The 20,965-nt window shown below is 36.3% G+C and overlaps 1 protein-coding gene and 1 non-coding gene across 2 annotated transcripts; both read right to left on the bottom strand.

Annotated features, from left to right (window-relative positions):
- Positions 1–878: 878 nt before the first annotated feature.
- Positions 879–19,030, bottom strand: LOC140013454 (uncharacterized). Its single transcript, XM_072062739.1, has 4 exons — positions 18,722–19,030; positions 1,942–2,206; positions 1,760–1,859; positions 879–1,605 (listed from the first exon to the last, which is right to left on the bottom strand). The coding sequence occupies exons 1-4, from the start codon at positions 19,028–19,030 to the stop codon at positions 879–881; spliced, it is 1,401 nt and encodes a 466-aa protein (XP_071918840.1).
- Positions 9,046–9,152, bottom strand: LOC113707525 (small nucleolar RNA R71). The gene has a single exon (XR_003452252.1). It is a non-coding gene; the product is annotated as a small nucleolar RNA R71 (small nucleolar RNA).
- Positions 19,031–20,965: the final 1,935 nt, after the last annotated feature.

The following is a 20,965-nucleotide window of genomic DNA, read 5'->3' as shown; positions in this document are numbered from 1 at the left end:
AACCATTGTTATCGGCCTAATAGCTATGAGATAGCTCTTATAGTTTCCTCGCCGTTACGTTTATGGTTAGATTCAAAATTCAAATCCTGTGCTTGACAATGCCTTTTTTCCCAAACGATAATTGCATTTCATTAACTGTCAATATTTACACTCAGAGCAACTGTTCTGTTAAATCATCCCTTGCAGCATTGACTAGCCAGGAGGAAAGTCACCTTTCCAGATTACATCTAAGCAAACAATTTAAGGCAAATTTTGCAACTTGTGGCCCACTACATTGCCTGCTTTTCTAATAAATGAAAAAGTACAGGACTTAAACTGCTTCTTCAATCTTCATATATCCTCCAACACAGTCGAACATGTGCTGCCCTCAACATCTTCCTGCTGTAGCTTCTTTATGATATTTTGGCAATCCGATTGTACTTCAATTTCCTACCATCCCTCCTGTATTGCTACCTAGAGTGCTCTTTAAATTGCTAATGCTTCCTCCAGTTTTGGTTCCGTGCAACTTTTTTGTGGTAAAGCCCATGATTGGACTAGCTTGCCTTCATTGTTCCTTGCCACAATTCCCCACCCTGCTCGCCTGTAGTACCCCTGTAAAGCTGCATTAGTGTTGATTTTAATTTGTTGTCCTCTCATAGGCACCTATTTTTTGTCTTTCTCCTTCATCTCCTCATTCTCTGGTTGCTTTTCAATTTCTTCTTGGGCTTGTTGGTACTCATTCCATTCCATAAGAGTCTTGTTGATTGCCCTCATTGGACTCTTTCTACTGTTTTAGAACTATGTTTCATTCCTTCACTTCCAAATTTGCCATAGTATGTTCACAGTTAAGTCTATATGCTCCTTTCCTTCAGCTTTTTGGTCACTTTTATCAGCTCCTCCTACCACAACCAGAAATTCTCCTGAAAACATTCCAAGCCATACCAACTTATTGGAGCTCTCCTCCATATTTCTTTGGCATTTTCACAGAAAAACATCATGTGTTCTAGCATTTCCACTTGATTTCCACACACTTTACACATTGGATCTCCTATTTCTGTCCTCCTTCTATTGACCTCATTTACAGGTAGTATCCTCTTCAGGCTCTTCCATATGAAATGCTTTAGCTTATGTTTAATATTCATGCCCCACAACATTCTCCATATTCTTGTTTGCTCTTCGTTTCGGCTGCTGTTACTTGCCTCCTCCTTATTCCTTCTCTTCTTTTCCTTATTTTGCCCTCTAGCTACCATATACCCTAACTTAACTGTGTATACTTCTGTGGATGAGTGACACCAATATATTCTATCTTTGCCCCCTTCAAGGCTCAAAGGTATCTTCAAAATTTCTTTCACATCCTCTTCATTGCATACCTTTTCTAGTAGCTCCTTATTCCATTTCCCATCTACAATGACTTCACTTACCCTCTCCACAATTTCCTCGTTATCTCTCCTTGGTTTTATCAGCCCACTACCCTTCCCAAGCAACCATTTGTCCTTCCACATATGTACTGTTTTACCATCTCCTATCCTTTCCCTCAATCCTTCCTTCAGTAGTTCCCTTGATTGCAAGATACTTTGCCACATCCATGAATCATTTGGTTTCTTTCTCATGGTCCATATTGGTGCTCTTGAAAAGTACCTTGCTTTCATACCTTACTCATCAACAAATTAGGCTTTGTGATTACTCTCCATAGCTGATTAGCAAATATGCCTGATTGAAATCTTGTAAATCCCTGAAGCCTAGCCCTCCCTTTGCCTTTACTTCTACCAAGTCATCCTACCTTGTCCAATGAATCTTTTTTTCCTCCTTTGTAGCTCCCCACCAGTATCTTGCCATCTCTTTACTCATTTCCTGGCATAGCTTCTTTGGCAGCTTACATACTGACATGGCATAGGATGGAAGTGCCATAGCCATAGATTTCAACATTAATTCCTTCCTTCCTTTTTTTGCTCAATAGCTTACCTTTCCAATCATTCAACTTTCCGCATAATATATCTTTTATATACTGGAACACCTGTAATTTTGATCTTCCAATAACCACTGGTAGTCCCAGATATTTACTTTGAGTTACACTCCTCATATGATTCAGCTTCTGAAGCATCATGTTTTTGTGATCTTTCCCCACATTCTTGCTAAAAAACACGGATGATTTATTAGTGTTGATCATCTGCCATGATGTTTTCCCATAAATCTCCAATAGTATCCAAAGTTCTTCAGCTTCTTGCCCCTGTGCTTTGCAAAAGATTAAAACATCATCTACTAAAAACAAATGGGAGACCACCGGGCAATCCTTTGCAATTTTGAAGCTAGACAACCTTCCTTAGGATATAGCTTATTTCAACAAATTTGACAATCCTTCTGTACACAAAACGAACAAATGTGGGGATAGTGGGTCCCTTTGTTTAATATCCCTAGTAGGTCTAATGAAACCCACTTTTTCTCCATTGAAATTTACAGAATATGAAAAAGTGGAGTTACATTGTAATGCCCAAGTTAGCCATAGCTCACTAAATCCCATTCTTCTCATAATACTTATAAGATAGCTCCATTCTATACGATCATATGCCTTTGTCATATCTAACTTAATAGCCATGAATCTTTCCTTTCCAAATCTTTTACAATTTAGGAAATGAATACTTTCATGAGCTATTAGAACATTGTCAAGGATTTGTCTTTGAGGGTCAAAAGCGGACTGGTTCTAGCTTATACAAACACTCAGTATAGGTTTAAATCTGTTAATAAGGATTTTTGCAATTATCTTATACACCACATTACAGAGTCTGATAGGCCTATACTGACTCACTCCAGTAGGAGACTCAACTTTGGGGATGAGACTTGATAAGTGCATAGTTTACGTGTTTTTAGTGTGTTTTATTATTTAACTTTGGTGTGTTTTAGTCATGCTTTTAGCTAATTAACTAAGTTTTTAGTGAAAATATACATTTTGTGGTTTAAGTGATAAAAATTGCATTTCTATGGATTTTAATGATGAAAACTTCATATTTTTGTAAGTTTAATGATTCAATCATCAAATGGCATGATTTGAAAAGATAATTGGATGATTGATGATGATTTGAAGTGATATAAAGAAAACATGAAGTGCAAAATACTCAAAGGATGAAATGCAAGGTAAATAGCTTTGATACCTTTTGGTGTTTTAGTTATAGCTTGAGCTACACGCATTGGATTGAAGTGATTCTTATACTATTTTGAAGTTAAGAGATAGATCTACATTTGGTATGAAGATATCAAAGTCCAGTTCAGTCGTTTTCATTGTCAAAAAGGCAAAATACAGAAGTGCATTATTTTAGTTATTTCTCGGTCCACAGAACTCCAAATTGGATGATTATTAAAGCATTGGAAAGCTAACACGAAGGGATACAACTTTCATGTTTTGCACAAGAGCTAGTTTAGCTTCCATTACTGAGAAAATATCAGTTGAAGTGGTACTAAATTCGCAGAGGTGAATACGCAAGCTGTCAATAGTGACCTTAAGTCGAGTATTCCTGAGGTCGCATATTGTAGTCAAAATTTTGCAACTTACTCAGTCACTTGCTATGTTTTTACACTACTTTTCAACTCTACTCTAGACAAGAATTTCGACTGCACATGTTCAAGGGACATTTTGGGAAGAGAATAGGAGTTTTATGTTTTGTCATTAACAACTTTTTGACTCTCTTAACACTAGAGAATATAAAAATCATTAAAAAGGGAGAAAGGAGATTTTCGAGGAGTTATCATCAGATTTTAGCATTGAAACTTAGTTTTAGTTTTGTATTGTTCTCTCTAGTTAGAATATTGTGAGAACAATTAGAAACTTCATTGTACAACTCATTTTGTTGAAAAAATAGAAGATCATTGGGAGCTTCTTCACATTTTGGCAAAATTTTCTTTATCTATCTTTTATTTGTGATCCAATATGTGTTCATGGAATGAAACAATATTCTTTTTTGTCATATATCATATGAGTAGCTAAATTTCTAAATCTAAGGAGTAGATGAAACTTATGATTATTTGATATGAATTGAATATAATTTACACTTGTTACACCTTGTATTAACTTGTCTATTATGCATGCTTATCACTTGTTGTTGCTTGATTGCCAATAACAAGTTATTAGTTGTTATTATTCAATGAAGGTTGGCAATAATTATGGAACAACATAATAGAGGTTAAATAGTAGACTCGTGAGAATGGAGATACACTTAAGTGGATTACTCTTGCATTTCATGAAGGAAACAAGAGTAGATCTAGTTATTCACCATGAGAATAGGGAAAACTAGTCTAGTTTAGGCCATTTCCACATGAAAATAGGAATTGGTAAGATTGGAAATGAATCTCTAATTAAACAAGAGTTGTAATAAGAGGTAAATCTATTTACTTGTATCTTTTATGCCATATGTGGACTCTACATCTATCGACTTAAGTATTTAGTGAATTGACTCCATTGTTACCTTGCAAGTTATCTAGTTAAGACTAGTTAGATAGTAGTAATTATAACTTTTCCTGCTCTAATTGATTATTAGTCTAAATAATAGAGTAAGTAAGGTCTTAGTACTTGTTAAGTTGTCCCCTATGGGATTGACCCTATATATGCCCTAAACTACTAACTTGCCTGTATACTTGCAGTAAAACGAGTGTAATTTAGAATTAAATGTAGACACCAAATTTTTTATTTTAAACTTTATTTGTTTAATTAATTTAATTTTGGCTTTATTAGTTTTCAATTTTATTTTATTTTATTTTATTTAGGGTTAAAAGCATTTTTTATCTACTAAATTTCAGAAAAGAAAAGAAAAAAAGAAAAAAAAAGAGGAAAAAAGTAAAAATGACAAATGGGGGCATGTAATGGGGACAAGTATCCCTTTGTGTATTAGACAATAAGGCACCTAAGGGGTTAGGTGTTAGACACTTGGAGGCCCAAGATTTGAAGAAAAAAATAACAAAAAGGAAATGGGGATGGCCGGCAGAAAAAAAAAAGAAGAAGAAAAAGCCACGGAAAAAAAAGAGGGCTTGGGACAAAAGGAAAAACTGACCAAGGAAAAGGAAAAAAAAAAGCGCGGGGGAAGGCTGGGGAAGTTTTGGGGAAGGTCGAAGGAGCTTCGCGAGAGAAAAAAGACAGGGGAAGATTGGAGTGGCAGCTAGGGTTGGGGGAGAGAATGAGAGACAAAAAACAAGAGGAAAACAGAGTTGGCGGGGGAGTAGGAGGAGATAACAGCGGAAGGAGGAGGAAGCATAGAATCTGGATGGCGGCTAGGGTTAGAAAGCAAGAGTGAAAAGTGAGAGGGGCAGCTTAGAGTGAAGTTTGACGGCGGAAAAGAAAAAGGCAGCTACGGGGTTGAAAGGAGAAGGGGAGTTCTCGACGAAAAAGAAAGGAGGTTCTGGGAACAGGCAAGGAGCAAGGAAAACGAAGAGAGCTGGGGAAGAAACTAAGAGAAAAAGGGGGAGCTTTGTGGCTGGAGTTGTAAGAAAGCTAAGGGAGAAGCGAGAGATCAGAAATAGAGAAAAGAAAGAAGAAAATCGACGAGAAAAAGAAGAATTGCTTGTTGCAATTTCTGGGACAAAGCTGACTTCCGGGCTCCATTTCAAGGGGTTTTTCTCTGCCAGCTTAGCTTCTTTCAAGAAGATCTTGATTTCTGCTCAATCTACAAAGTGAAAGGAGGGTTTTTGTTCAGATATCTTGAAGGAAAAACAACTGGAAGATTGCCGAATCTGGCCGTGAAGGAGCTGCTCCGCCTCTACTGCACCAGTTTCGACTTTGAACGAAAACGCAGCAGAAACTCTTGCTTTGGCCCCAGCAATTCTGGTGATCGTTTCTGAGCTTCTCCTATACTAGCTTACGTCCCTTATTGTTTATAGATGGAGATAGTTTCCTTTGGCTGAATCTTTCATGAAGTTTCAGAATTATTGCGTGAGCTTTTCTCTTTTCCTTGAATGAATTGTTTCCCTCGGGTTTTATTGGCTTCTGATATTGCGGAAAAGCTGTCTTTTGTGGCTTGAATTCGTCAAAAGATTAGGATGGATCAATGTTCAATGGTTCTGGGGTTGGGTTAAGTGAATGTTGGCCCTTAACGTTTCCATCGTAAGCTACCGGATGCTGGCTTTTGTTTTATTTTCTGCTGCTGTGAGATTTCTGTTTGGATACTCAAACGATTTGTTTAGATTACGTTAATCAAAATGGGATGAAGTTCTTGTGGTATTTGGGTTGACAAATGTATAGCTTTTTCTATTTGAGTTTGCGATTGATCTTGTTAGAGAAGCTTGTAAAGTTGCAGCAAATTGCGAAGGCATGTTGCAGATGAAAGATTGCTTCGTAGCATGCATGAAAATAATTCCTGAAAACTGCACTTTGGCCTCACAAGTTTCCTCTTATACTGCTATGGCCAAAACAATTGGAAAAATCAATCAAATTGATCCCCAAAATTCTTCCATTTTTGCAAATTATGCCCCTACTTGTTTTAATTTCTTAGGCATGGGTTGTTTGCCTTCTTTAAGTGCCTTTGATTGATGCAATTTCATGCTTATTCTCATTTCATATGATTATTTGTTAATTAAAGTGGCGCCTTGACCTTTTTATTGTTTTGAAACTAATTTTTCCTCATTAGAGCTTCAACTCCAGGGAGGTACACTCTACCCCTTATCTTGATTCTACTTGACTTTATACGCCCCTACGTGACTTTATGTGCTTAATTGATGCCTTTTTGAATGTTTTCATTTCATTTATTTATTTATTCGCTTTATTTGTTTTAATTTGTTCAAATTTGATTATTTAGGGGGCATTCAAATGTCAAGATGTAATAGTTTGGTATTCATTTTACTTATTCCTTACCCCTTAAATTGTAGTAGGTCCCGCCAAATATAATAGATAGGGCTTATGTGCTATGTGCTTGTGTGTGCCTATGTGTTTAATTGCTTTCCTAGGATTTGGCATCTAGATATACATGCTTACGTGTTATGTGAATTACGTGCTCACATGCCTACTTGCTTTAACTATGCCTATTGGTTATGTATATGGTGGATGTAGATGCACGATATGGCCGTGGCTAGTCCAATGCTAATCATGGCTATTTATTCCCGATTGCTCACAAGTCCAATGCTTGTGAGAGAGCGTTAGTAGAGGGCTAGTCTAATGCTAGACCCAATAGGGCCGTCCTTCGCTAGTACATACTCGCATGCCTTCACTACATTTCATTTATTTTTCCTTTTTGTATTTTACACTTTGCATGAACCCTTACCCTTTTTCCGCATTTGGAACACGATCTTTAGAACTTTGCATTTCAATCTAGTTATTAGGGTCATCTGCTTGATTAGGTTAGGGAGTCACCCTTCTGGTAAGGGAAACAGACGAGTTTGGCTACACATAGGCTTAGCACGCTTGTTTTCTTTCTAACCAAAAGGCAAATCAAAAGTCACGATTTAGGGTCTCCTCGTACCCGTCTTGCTCGCATTCCTCTAGGCCTCATGCATTTCTAAGGCACGTTACCATTTGCACACTATCACCTTACCCACTATCACTTTACACTCTCACCTTACACACTCTCATCCTACACATTCTCACTTCACACACTATCACTTTATACATTCTCACTCTTCACACTATCACTTTATACTCTCTCACATTTGTACATGTGCACTTTTACAAACTCATTTGCACCCTTGCACTTTACACACCCATTGGCGCATTTGCACTTTGCACACTTACACCTGGCACTCGTTTTTACACTCAAAGACATTGCCGTACACTCTCTTTTTCTCATTATTGACTCGAGCATTCATTTGTATTTATTCGTGACCTCTTTGAGGGTTCACCATTGGCTATCACAATTCATGTGATTAGCACCAATCGAGCCTCAAAAGAGACATTTTGTCCCATTCGAACCACTCATTAGATTTAGGTTCGCATTCATGTTAGACGCATCCAAATGCAATACATCTTTTGGTGAAATTAAGGAAAATTATGACTAAATCATGCAACTAGCTTAGGCTAGGGTAAAAGGGTGCCTTAAACTTTGTCTTTGCCTTCCCTTTTATCAACCATGACCCCCGAACTCGTCTCTCTGATTTTTGTAGGCTAGGAGTCATCTAAAAAGGTTTTTTACTTCACTTTTTCAACCATGTACCCCAACTCAATACTAAGTGGCGACTCCTGCTTCTCCGTTTAAAAACCTTTTTAGATTATTATTTTGCCAAACCGTCGCATTTAAAAGTCCCATGGCCTTTTCCTTTATTTCTCACATTCACACACTTCACATATTTCACACACACTACACATTATGATTTCAAAACAACTTTTTTTTTATTTTCCAAAAATGGGGCGCGACATTAAACTTGTACTTATATAAAAAATTCAGCAAATTTTTGGCGCCAATGTCGGGGAGCTGCAATATTAGGACCAAGCAAGTTTTATTAATTTAGACACTTTCTTTTAATTGTAGTTAAAACTTTTGTATGGTCTTTGTATAGATTTTTGTTTGAGTCACTTTTTAGTGTAAAATTACTAACTTTCTTATTTTCTTTTTGTTTGTAGTGTATGCACCGAATTTTACGGGTAGTCGCACCATTTGATCCGAAAATTGAAAGGACATTGCGTGGACAAGGAAAGCGTACACTACAACAAGAGAAAGAAGAGGTGCAACAACAAATTGAGGAAATCGCCATAAAACTACCTTTTGAAGACGAAATGGTAGAAAACGAAGCAAATAAGCGAGCTCTTAGAAATTTTGCTTTACCGAGAACCCAAGGATCTCAAACAAGTATAGTACGGCCGACAGTAAATGCTAAGAATTTTGAGATTAAATCATCATTAATTCAAATGGTTCAACAATCTCAATTTGAATTTAATGCCGTAGAGGATCCAAATGCCACTTAGCCATATTTTTGAAGATATGTGCTACTATTAAAATGAATAGAGTTAGTGAGGATGTTATAAGGCTAAGGTTGTTCCCATTTTCTTTAAGAAATAAAGCTAAAATTTGGCTACACTGTCATGCTCCTAATATTTTCACTATTTGGGATGATTTGTCTAGAGCATTCTTGAATAAGTATTTTTCACCGGATAAAATGGCTAAGTTTAGAATGGACATTATTAGTTTTCGTCAACTGGAGAGAGAATCATTATATGAAACATGTGAAAGGTTTAGAGATTTGTTTCGAAAATATCCACACCATGGACTTCCCGATTGGTTAATCATACAAATCTTCTATAATAGTTTATCCTTTTCTACTAAAATGACTATTGATGCAGCCGCAAGTGGAGTTTTGATGGCAAAATCACTCCAAGAATCTCAAAGTTTGATAGAGGAAATGGCGACAAATAATTATCAATGGACTAATGAAAGAGGTAATCCAAGGTACCAAGCAGGTATGATCGAAATGGATACTATCAATATATTTAGTGCCCAAATAAGTAATATAATGAAGTGTTAAGTAGACAAGTCGAATGTGGTTCAAGTTCATCTAATGTACATGTAACTTAATAAGTGTGTTGATCTTGACCAAACTCAATTTATTAATAATAGGAATGTTCAAAATAACCCATAATCGAATACATATAATCCAGGGTGAAAAAATCATCCAAATTTTAGGTGAAAAGATCAAGACAATTCTCAAAGACCGGCTAATCCATCAGAATTCCAACCGAGACAACCACAAGTGGATACTAAATCGGGTTGGAAAATTACGGTAGAAAAGCTTGTCAAGGGCACTTCAGAGAGATTTGAGCGACTAGAGGGGCTGTTGGATCAATTGATCGGGATGTATAGAAACGTAGAGGTCCAAATTGGTCAAATTGTCAATTATATTAACAATCAAAATCAGGAAAAATTACTTAGTAATACGGAGGTGAATCCAAGGAAACATATCAAGGTCATTACTCTTCATAGTGGTAAATGATTAGAGGATCCTTTGGTGGAAGAAAATGAAGGGAACAATGAGTGTGAGAAGTAAGGAGATGAGCGAGTGGAACAAGAGATAAGTGTGAGAGAATGTAGTAGGGAAAAGTCGAAAGAAAATCAACCTTCATCCTCCACTACCATTCTGATACCTCTGGCAGTTCCATTTCCTCAACAACTCAAGCCAAATAAGTTTGACAAAGATTTTGAAAAGTTTGTCAAAATTTTCAAGTAATTGCATATTAATATTCCTTTCATTGATATTATTTTATAGATCCCTTTATATGCAAAATTTCTCATATTAATATTCCTTTCACTGATATTATTTTATAGATCCCTTTATATGCAAAATTTCTCAAGAAGATCATAATGTGAAAGAGAAAATTGGAGGATCACAAAACGATAGCATTAATGGAGGAGCACGGTGTCGTTATACAAAACAAGCTGTTGCCGAAATTGAAAGATCCGGGGAGTTTTTCTATACCCTACATCATCGATAACATTGAATTTTCTAAGGCATTATGTGACCTTGATGCTAGTGTATCATTAATTTTTTTGACTGTGGTTGGACAATTAGGTTTACATGAATTAAAACGCACTAATATTACTTTACAGTTAGCTGATCGGTCTATTAGATATTCATTAAAAGTTTTGGAAAATGTGTTGATTAAAGTTTAAAAATTCATCATTCCTGTGAATTTTATGGTATTAGATATGGAGAAAGATATTCTTGGTAGACCATTTTTAGCAATTGTGGGTACTATCATTGATGTCAAAAATGACAAACTCAAATTTCAAGTAGATGAAGAAGAGGTAGTATTTAACTTGAAGGAAAAATACCATTCTTTTACTGGCCATGCTTGTTTCATTGGCACTATTGAAAAACTAACTCAAGAGTTGAATCAAGTCAATCTTGATTTTGATCCTCTTGAGCTTTGTTTAATGAGTGCAGGAACGTAGGAGGGAAATGATGAAGAAATTGAAGTATTGATCAAATATTTGGATTTTCAAACACTTTATAGAAGAGGTAATGTTTATGAGACTCTTGGTCAAGGAAAAGGACTCCCCCCACTTTCGGAGATTAAACTGCCAAAATTAGAACTCAAACCGCTTCTGTGACGGCCCCACCTCCCCCTAAGGCGAACCAGAGGGTTCGGCGGGCCGCCTGCCCAGCTCTCGCCGGGATTCAGTCGATCACTACAATCCTCAAATGAATTACAATATAAATCTCAAATATACATCACATGGTCCACAAACATACATCCAAGTCTCCAATAATTACATGTCACAAATGTAGCGGAAACTGATTCCAATCGTGGAATGTATACTTACATCCATATCAATTTCAAATATTTATACAAGACCAACTCGTACATAAAATAGATCCAAACTTAAACTGTACACGATATAAGCCATCCAGTCACGTGAATAAGCACAACAAGCCCTTCCTTCGCCTTGAGCCCTGTGGGGGGGGAAATAAAATATTTTTGGGGTGAGCTAAAAGCCCAGTGAGTAACCAGTAAAATCAGTAATCAAATAGTTTTCACAAAAATTCATTTCATTGATGTCATGGTTCAGAAATCAGATGTACGTATTTTTGCTCTCGTGAGCCAGTGAAATCATTGTAATGTTTTAGAAGTTCAATAAGTAACCGGGGGTAAAAATGTAATTTTGTTACAGGTCAACATTTGCACAGTGAGAGTAAAACAAAAGCAGAAAATGACACCACATGGTAATTCCACAAAGCTCAATGAGCTAAAATCTCAATAAGGTTCCGAACATGAAATTTCATAACAAAGCCAACACATTAACCATCAATAATCAATAATTCAAGAAACAATTACAATGGAAAGCGATAGTAACATATTCATTAAAAGGATACCGCTCACATGGAGTTATTCATTTGTTCGTTCCCCTGACATTTCCCCTTATTCCTCCAATTATTTGAAAATTTCATTTTTATAAATAAACCCTCGTTCATCTTTTTATTCGTTCATCCCCTTTTCCGGACGTTGACCGGACTCCACCCATCCGACGTTGGCCGGACTCTACCCATCCGGACGTAGCCGGACTACAAGGTAATACTCGAGTATACCAAATTCACCCAGGGTCACCATATCGCCCGACCGAGTCCGCTTCTGGCTCAAGTCGATCGGTAACAAAGGGCAGTGGCCAATTCAGCCCAAAGGCTTACATCATGCGCAACTAGCATTTAATCATTAATCATTGAAAATTTCATATTTATTTAGGTCGAGTGCGATAAAGTACACACTCGCCTAGAAAACTCGTTTTAACAATCATCGAAAGCACTTAACACATTATCAATCAATAATAACAAGCCAATAAGTCAAGAATTACAGCAAACAAGGAACACTCATATGCAAGCACGCATGATATGCAAGAAAACAGTTCAAAAGTAACTTTGGAAATAGTTTAAAAGTAAATAATGCAAGAAAACGGTACAAAAGTAACTTCAGAAATAGTTTGAGGTCACTCACCTCAATGGCTCAGAAATCATCCATTATGTATCATTGCCTTGCTCAAACCCAAGTCTTAGATCACAAACTCAATGCAAACAAATCCTTTAAAAGTTCGGACAGCACTTCCCCTACATTTGCTAACTTTTCTAGCCATCGTGGCTTCATTATTTTCTCAGCCAGTTCCAAAGGTACACACACAACAACAAGTTCATCCATAGTCATTCAGCAAGCTCCAAGTAATACTAGTGCAAGTCAAGCTAGGGGGAAAAAAAATCCGGAAATGAAACTTAAGCTCAAAACCAGAAAAACAGTTTTGACGTCATTTTGCGGTAATGGTACCAAAGGCGTTATGATTGTCGGAAGAAGGTGCAAGACCCACCGTTTCGAAGATAAGAGATAGGTCTACAACAATGTAGAAGGCCACTCAGTCCAAATCCTAGCACAACTAGGTCAAATGTGCCAAATACTCAACCGGAAACACCAAAAACAGGTTTACAAATCACATAATGCTGTAATTACTATAACTCAGTCTATACAGGTCCAAATGCCGAAATTCCAAAGGCATATGGTAGCTAAGACATCCAGATACATTTCATCAGAAGACACCAACACCTAAATCCAAAGCAATTCCAGTCAAAATGGCCAATTACAAGTGCAGTTTTCGCATTCTGATCAACCCAGAACAGCAACAGTAAAATCGGCATATCTCACTCTACACTAATCCAAATGACCTGAAATTTTACAGGCACTTCAAACTCATCAATACCTACAACTTTCATGTTTTGAGAAAAGTCCAATTCGGCCTCTAACATGGTGCAATAAATTCGGGCAGAATGAAGAACTACAAAACCTAATTTTCTGAAATTTCTTCCAAAACAGAAATTGATTGCACTTAATCACTTTTTCCACCTCCTAGAGTCATTAAACATCATTTCCAATCATCATACATGACCACCCAATCATATCCCTATGAAAACAGAAAAATCCCCAAAAATAATAAAACTTCACCAATTCAACCAAACTCAAGAAATAATCCATGAAATTGCATCTTATGACACCACTAATCATGAATTGAACATCATTAGAGGAAGGAGAGGTGTTCATCCACCACTTACCTTAGCAAAACAAGAGGGAGAGCTACTTGTCACCTTAAGCTTCCAAACAACTTCACCAAACAACTCACTATCACTAAAAGAAGAGGTTTTATGGAGTAGAAACTAGATCAAGCAAGTGTTTTGGAGGATTTGAGCTAGATAATTGCCAAACTTTGAAGAGGTTTTTTCTTCCTTCTTTGCTAGAGAGAGAATCAGCCAAGAGGTTGAAGACAAGAATGAATTTTGTGTGATTTTTAAGATATTTAAGCAATTGGTCAAAAAGTCATGAAAATGAATAGTAAGTCATAAGCTATTTCCAATACAATGGTGACACTTGTCACCTCCATAAATGCAATCTTATCTTTTCTTTTTCCTCTCACATCAATCAATTCACATCCTCTACTTATCCCTTAACACCCGATAAATTTTACACAGTATCCGGAATTTAACCTAATTGGCAGAATTTTTCCGAACTTTTCGCACTTGTGGGTCCCACGTCCGTTATATATTCTTAATTTTCTAAAAACTCTCCAATACTAGGAAAATCATTTTAAAACTATTTTTGCTCATAAACTTTATCTGGGGAATTTTTCTAATCAAGAAAATGTAGAAAAACGGGCGATTAAAAAAATAAACCCTAGAAAATTACAAAATTTCCGGGTTCTCAAACTCATTTTTTTTTCGGGGCGTCACAGCTTCCCAACCATCTAAGGTATGAATTCTTTGGAGAGAATAATACTCTACCGGTGATTGTAAGTGCTCACCTAGATGAGAAACAATGTACAAAACTGCTAAGTGTTCTAAGAAAGCACAAGAGGGTGATTGGATGGACAATCTCGGATATCAAAGGTATAAGTCGAGGACAATAGCAAATCAATGGTGGAAATACAAAAAAGACTCAATCTAAATATGAAAGAGGTGGAAAGAATTGGAATTCTCAAGTGGCTTAATGCAGGTATAATCTTTCCCATCTCTGATAGTATTTGGATTAGTCCCATTCATATTGTCCCTAAGAAAGGTGGAATCGCAATAATAATGGGTAAGATCGATGAAATGATTCCATCACGACTTGTGATTGGGTGGAGAGTGTGCATTGATTACAAAAAATTGAATGCAGTTACTAGAAAGAATCACTTTCCTTTACTCTTTCTTGATCAATTATTAGAACTTATAGTTGGCTATGAATTTTATTATTTTCTTGATGAATTTTTAGGTTATAACCAAATAGCGATAACTCTGTAAGATAAAAAAAAGATCACATTTACTTGCCCCTACGGCACCTTTGCCTTTAGAAAGATGTCATTTGATATATGCAATGCTCCTGCTGTATTTCAACATTGCATGATGGCCATATTTTATGATTATATTGACAAAATTATGGAGATTTTTATGGATGATTTTTCAATCTTTGGTTCATCTTTTGACCATTATTTTCATAATTTAGATTTAATTTTGCAGAGATGCAAGGAGACAAATCTTGTGTTGAATTGGGAGAAATGCTATTTTATGGTTCGTAAAGGAATTGTTTTAGGACACAAGATTTTTTCTAAAAGAATTGAGGTGGACAAAGCAAAAATAGAAGTTATTGAGCGAATGCCAGCTCCAAACAATGTCAAGAGGATAAGAAGCTTTCTTGGACACGCAGGTTTTTATAAACGTTTTATTAAGAATTTTTCTAAAATAATAAAGTCATTGTGTGATTTACTATGTAAAGATAACTCTTTTCATTTTAATGATGAGTGTTTAATTACATTTGATAGGTTGAAAAAGGAATTGACTTCTGCGCCCATTATAATTTCACCGGATTGGTTGCTACCCTTTGAATTGATATGTGACGCAAGCGACTACGTGGTTTAAGCAGTTTTGGGGCAAAAGAAAGGATGCATGTTGTCTATTATGCTAACAAATTGCTAAACGAGGCGCAACTCAATTATGCTATTACGGAAAAGAAGCTATTGGCGGTAATATCTGCCCTAAATAAATTTAGATTCTATTTAGTAGGATCTAAAGTTATCATCTATATGGACCATTCATCTCTTAAATATTTACTGCATAAGGAAAATGTAGAATCTCAGCAATCTAGTGAATTCTTTTATTGCAGAAATTTGATGTTGAAATTAAGAATAAAAAGGGATCAGAGAACCTTGTAGCAGATCACCATTCAAGATTGGAGTATATCCCGACAAATGGCCAAATTCCAATTAAAGAGAATTTTTTGGATGAATTTGTTCTAACACTTATCAATTCTCCATGGTATGCGAACTTTGCTAATTATTTAGTGAGTGGAGTACTTTTGAAGGGTTTTAATTTTCACCAAAAGAAGAAATTCTTACATGATGTTAAAAGTTATTTTTGGGAGGAACCATTGCTCTATAAGCATTGTGCCAATGGTATGATTAATAAATATATTTCCAAAAAGGAAGTACGTGATATTCTATATCATTGTCATAATTTAGAAATGGATGGTCATTTAGTACTTCTAAAATCGTAACTAAGGTGTGGCAATTGTGATTTTATTGGTCTACCATATATCGAGATGTTAGGAAGTATGTTAAAAGCTGTGATGTTTGTCAAAGAATCGAAATATCTTTAGAAAAATGAAATGCCCTTAATTACTTTCTTAGAAGTAGAGTTATTTGATGTGTTGGGTATGGATTTTATGGAACAATTTCCTAATTTTTTAATAATAAGTACATCTTAGTAGCCGTAAACTATGTTTCTAAATGAGTTGAAACAATCGCTTCACCTACTAATGATACTAAGGTGGTATTTCAGTTTCTTGAAAGGAACATTTTTACTAGATTTGGTATCTCTAGGACCATAGTCGGCGATGAAAGAAAGCACTTTTATAATAAATAATTGATTCTTTATTGCTTAAGTATAGTTGTAGGTACCGTCCTCAAGCAAACGGACAAGCTTAGTTAGTCAATCGAGAGATCAAGTTTATTTTGGAGAAAACAATGAACAAATCAAGAAAAGTTTGGGCAAGAAACTCGACGACGCACTGTGGGCTTATCGGACGGGCATTTACGACACCTTTGAGGATGTCGCCGTATCGATTAGTATATGGAAAAATTTATCATTTACCTGTAGAGATTGAACATAAAGTATATTGGGTTATTAAAATAATTAATATGGATTTTATTCTTGCAGGTGGAAGAAGACTACTTGAATTGAGCAAATTTGAGGAACATCGACTACATGCTTATGAGAATGCCAAAATTTATAAAAATAAAGTCAAATATTGGCATGATAAGTATCTTATACCTAAGCAATTTGAGGTGGAGCAAAAAGTTCTCTTATACAATTCACGCTTTAGATTGTTTCCCGAAAAACTCAAATCAAGATGGTCTGGACCATTTGAAGTTACTCAACTCTTTTCTTATAGGGCCGTTGAGGTGATTAATGCAATAAATGAACAGTTCAAGGTCAACGGACAAAGATTAAAACCTTACTTGGTGGGTGAAATCATCCCTAAGGGACTTATATGCCCTTTGGATGACTCTGTTTTAACATAATAGAGTTTAAGTAGTAGACTCATGAGAATAGAGATACACTTAAGTGGATTACCCTTGCATTTCATGAAAGAAATAAGAGTAGATCTAGTTATTTACCATAAGAATAGGAAAAATTAGTATAGTTTAGGCCACTTCATCATGAGAATGAAATTTGGTAATATTATAAATGAATCCCTAGTTAAACAAGAGTTGTAACAAGAGGTAAATCTATTTATTTATATTTTTTATGTTATAAGTGGACTCTACATCCTTATACTCAAGTATTTTGTGAATTGTCTCCATTGTTACGTTACAAGTTATCTAGTTAAAACTAGTTAGATAGTAGTAATTACAAATTTTCTTGTTTTAATTGATTATTAGTCTAAATAATATAGTAAGTAAGGTCTTAGTACTTGTTAAGTTGCTCCCTGTGGGATCGATCTGTTATTTGCCCTAAACTACTAATTTGATCTGTATACTTGCAGTACAATGGGCATATTTCGGAATTAAACTTATACACATATCAAACACCCGTCAAGACTAATTAGAGAATGACTGATAGATCTGAGTAAATTCCTGGAATGAAAGAAACTCTACACTGCTTCACACAGTTCATTTTTAATGGTGTTCTAGAATTTTTGGAAGAAAACTGGTGTCATTCCATCAGGGCTAGGGGCATTATTTGGGTTCATAGAGAAAAGGACCTTTTTGATTTCAAGCTCAATAACAGGTCTGATCAGCCTTTGGTTCATCTGATAACTAATAGTGTGTGTGTGGTATTCCATCCAGCACTTTCTCCATGTCCTCAGACTGAGAAGAAGTGAACATCTTAGTAAAGTACTCTATGATCTCCTCTTGAACATCCTCCTTCTCAGTACACTAATTACCATCTTCCTTTTGTAGAACTGATATGGTATTACTTCTCCTCCTCCCAACAACACAAGCATGGAAAAAAGAGGTGTTTTTGTCACCTTCCTTGATCCATCTGCTCCTAGCCTTTTGGCTAAAAAAAATCTCTTCCTTCCTATAGGCTTCAGAGAGATCCTTATGTAATCTATCTAATTGACATCTCTGATCCTCCCTATTGGTTTTTTTGACTTACTCAATATTGTCCTTTAATTCTTTAATTTGCTTCAAAGCAGTATTATTGATGCTTCTGTTCCAATTCAGCAAAGCAACTCTGCACTCCTTAATTCTCCCCTGCAGCTTGAACATTCTAGATCCCCTTTACTCCTTTTCCCAAGCATTTTTGAAAACCCTCCCAACATCCTTATACAATAGTCATTTCCTATCAAAATAGAATATTTTCCTCCTTTTAATTGTTGGTCTAGTATTTATGACCAGCATACAATGATCTAAGGCATTACACCAAACATGCTTACAAACAGCCTTCCCAAATTCATCCCTCCACTCTCTGGTATAAAGAGCCCTATCTAACCTCTATTTGATATCCCTACCATTTCCTATCTTTCCAATTCAAGTCCAGGGGCCCCTGGACTTGAATTGGAAAGACAGGAAATGGTAGGGATATCAAATAGAGGTTAGATAGGGCTGCGGGGAACCTTCATAGCCTATATCAATTAGAATATTCTGATTGATGAAGTTTTTGAAATCTTTGAAGCTATTTTCAGCTCTTTGTTCCCTCCCCACTTTTCCTCATTGGAAATTATGTCATTCATGTCCCATGCTACCATCCATTTGTTTCCCCACATCTGTTTAACCTTTAAAATCTCCTATTGGTTCCTCCTAATGTTGCTATCAGTGCTAGCATATATACATACACAACACCAGGTGTCCTTACTCTTCCCTTCCCCAATCTTTACCTCAATAGAGAAATCACTAAACAGGATGTTTTTAACTTCCAACTCCTTTTTCCAAAAAAGTGTAAGCACACCTGCTTTCTCCACAGGGTCTACTACAAAAATATTCTCAAAGCCAATCTTTGCTTTTACTTTGTTCATAAAATTTTTACTATTCTTAGTCTCAAAAAGAAATACTAAACTAGGAGAGTGGAGCCTAATGGCTTCCTTGAGTTGAGGAGCTGTCAAGGACCTCACCGCCCCTCGATAGTTCCACAACATGGCTCTCATTGGGCCTGTAGGACCCATTTAAGGTCGGACCCCTCCACCTTCAGAGTCACACTCTCTTCTGAGCTTCCTTGACCAATTTTTGCTTTTTTCTGCTTTTCCTCAAACAATTCCTCCCCTACTGCTATCTCTTCAATGTCCTTAATCTTCCTTTTTCCAATATCTATTTCCGTAACAGAATTCATGTTTATCTGCTCCAATGGTTTTCTCAAGCTAACCTTTCTAACCAGACTCTTCCACCCTTTCCCTCCTTTACAGCTAGTTTTGTATCAGATTGAGCATTCTTTCCTTTTTCCTTTAAGGCAGTCCTCCCCTTTCCTTGCTCTAGCTTCTTACAATCTTTAGTTCCTATCCTTCACTCATCTAAAGTCCCATCTATCCACATAAGATCTTTTGTTCCACTATCCTTAGCCATCTCACCTTTGGCTTTGTCCTTTTGAGCTTCAGTGGTATTACCTATTTAGTTTTGTAGCCATTGTGTTGATTGCACTTTCCTCATGTTTTTTGCTTCCCTAGTATGCTTTCACTTCTCCTTTGTGTTCCTTATTCTGTCTTAAATTGCTCTCATTTCCACTTGCACTATCATCATAAAAAGTAAGCAGAAGCTATTTTGGCTAACTCATATTTTCTCTCCTAATGCCATTATTAGTTTCATTTTCCTTGTTACTCTTGTACGAGCTTTTATACCCTTTCTTTCTAGAGGGACTCCTGGGAAAGCTAGCTCTCATCCATCCCCCATACTGAGCCACCTTGTCTACATTCTGTCCTTTTGCACTACAGTTCCTTTCACTGTGCCCCATCCTTCCACAACAATAGCAAAAATCTGGACATCGCTCATAACGAAATTCTATCCAGTGTGGTAGACCATTTAGTCTAACAGTAGTACCCCTCGATAATGGCTCTATAAGATCTACTTCTACTAAAATTTTCAAGTACCTACCACCTATGGGTATAATAATCCCCTTAAAGGAACAGAACGAACCTCCTTTTCTTTTCCCAACTTCCTTGGTAATCCAGTGAAGTGGCAAATTCTAGACCCGAACCCATATTAAGGTTTTCTTAAATGCCTCTTCATTAGTCTCAATTCCCTCTATCCATTGTTGCAATATATGAGGTTGGCCATCATAGATCCACGGTCTCCTTTCTAGGACCATCTCCATATCCTATTTTGATTGAAAGGCAAATTGGAAAAGGTTTGGGCCAAGCTCCTCTATTTCAAGTTCTTTGGGTGTTTCCACATATTACAAGCAAAGCTTCTTATCCCCCTAATATTAGCCACTTTTTCCCCATACACTTTCCGTATCAAGCTCAAAGCATCTTCGTCCCTTCCACTAACCACATCCAGATCTTCCAAGTGGATTCCATTTTGTTCGACTTCAGTTAGAGAGAACTTTTTCATCACTTTCTCCAGGTCCTCCATGACTGGGGACTACCACACGCTACAAGTTTTCAGACTGGCTCACTAGTGTATTACCAGTTGAAACAGAAAGATGAACACAATCGATAGACGAAATCAACAGGATAAGACTATAATAAGTCACAAAGCACTGAAATGAAAACCAAAAAAATAGGACAGACTAATATTTACCACTAATTAAAGGACATCATTAAGCTCTAACAAAACTATATATTCAGTAGTTTCAATTACTCAAGTTAAATCGGCTTTTGTTAATATTCATTTGGTTGTGCATTGGATTCAGTAATGAATGCTATTGATGTAAGGATGTTGAAATCGAAATATTTGTCTCGCTTCCATGTTCTAAGTATCATTAGTAATAATTTTTTGTCCTAATAGACTTTACAAACTCTATCTCGTATTCCCCTCACTCGATTCAACCATTGATTTCCTTTTGCGATAATTTTGATGTTGGACAATAGTAGGGTGACAAACATTTGTAATCCTCAAGATTACAGACGTTAAGTCAACCGGTTGTTAGG

This window comes from Coffea arabica, chromosome 8c (genome assembly GCF_036785885.1).
Source record: "Coffea arabica cultivar ET-39 chromosome 8c, Coffea Arabica ET-39 HiFi, whole genome shotgun sequence".
NCBI classification, from domain to species: Eukaryota; Viridiplantae; Streptophyta; class Magnoliopsida; order Gentianales; family Rubiaceae; genus Coffea; species Coffea arabica.
This window is presented reverse-complemented; position numbering and strand designations above follow the sequence as displayed.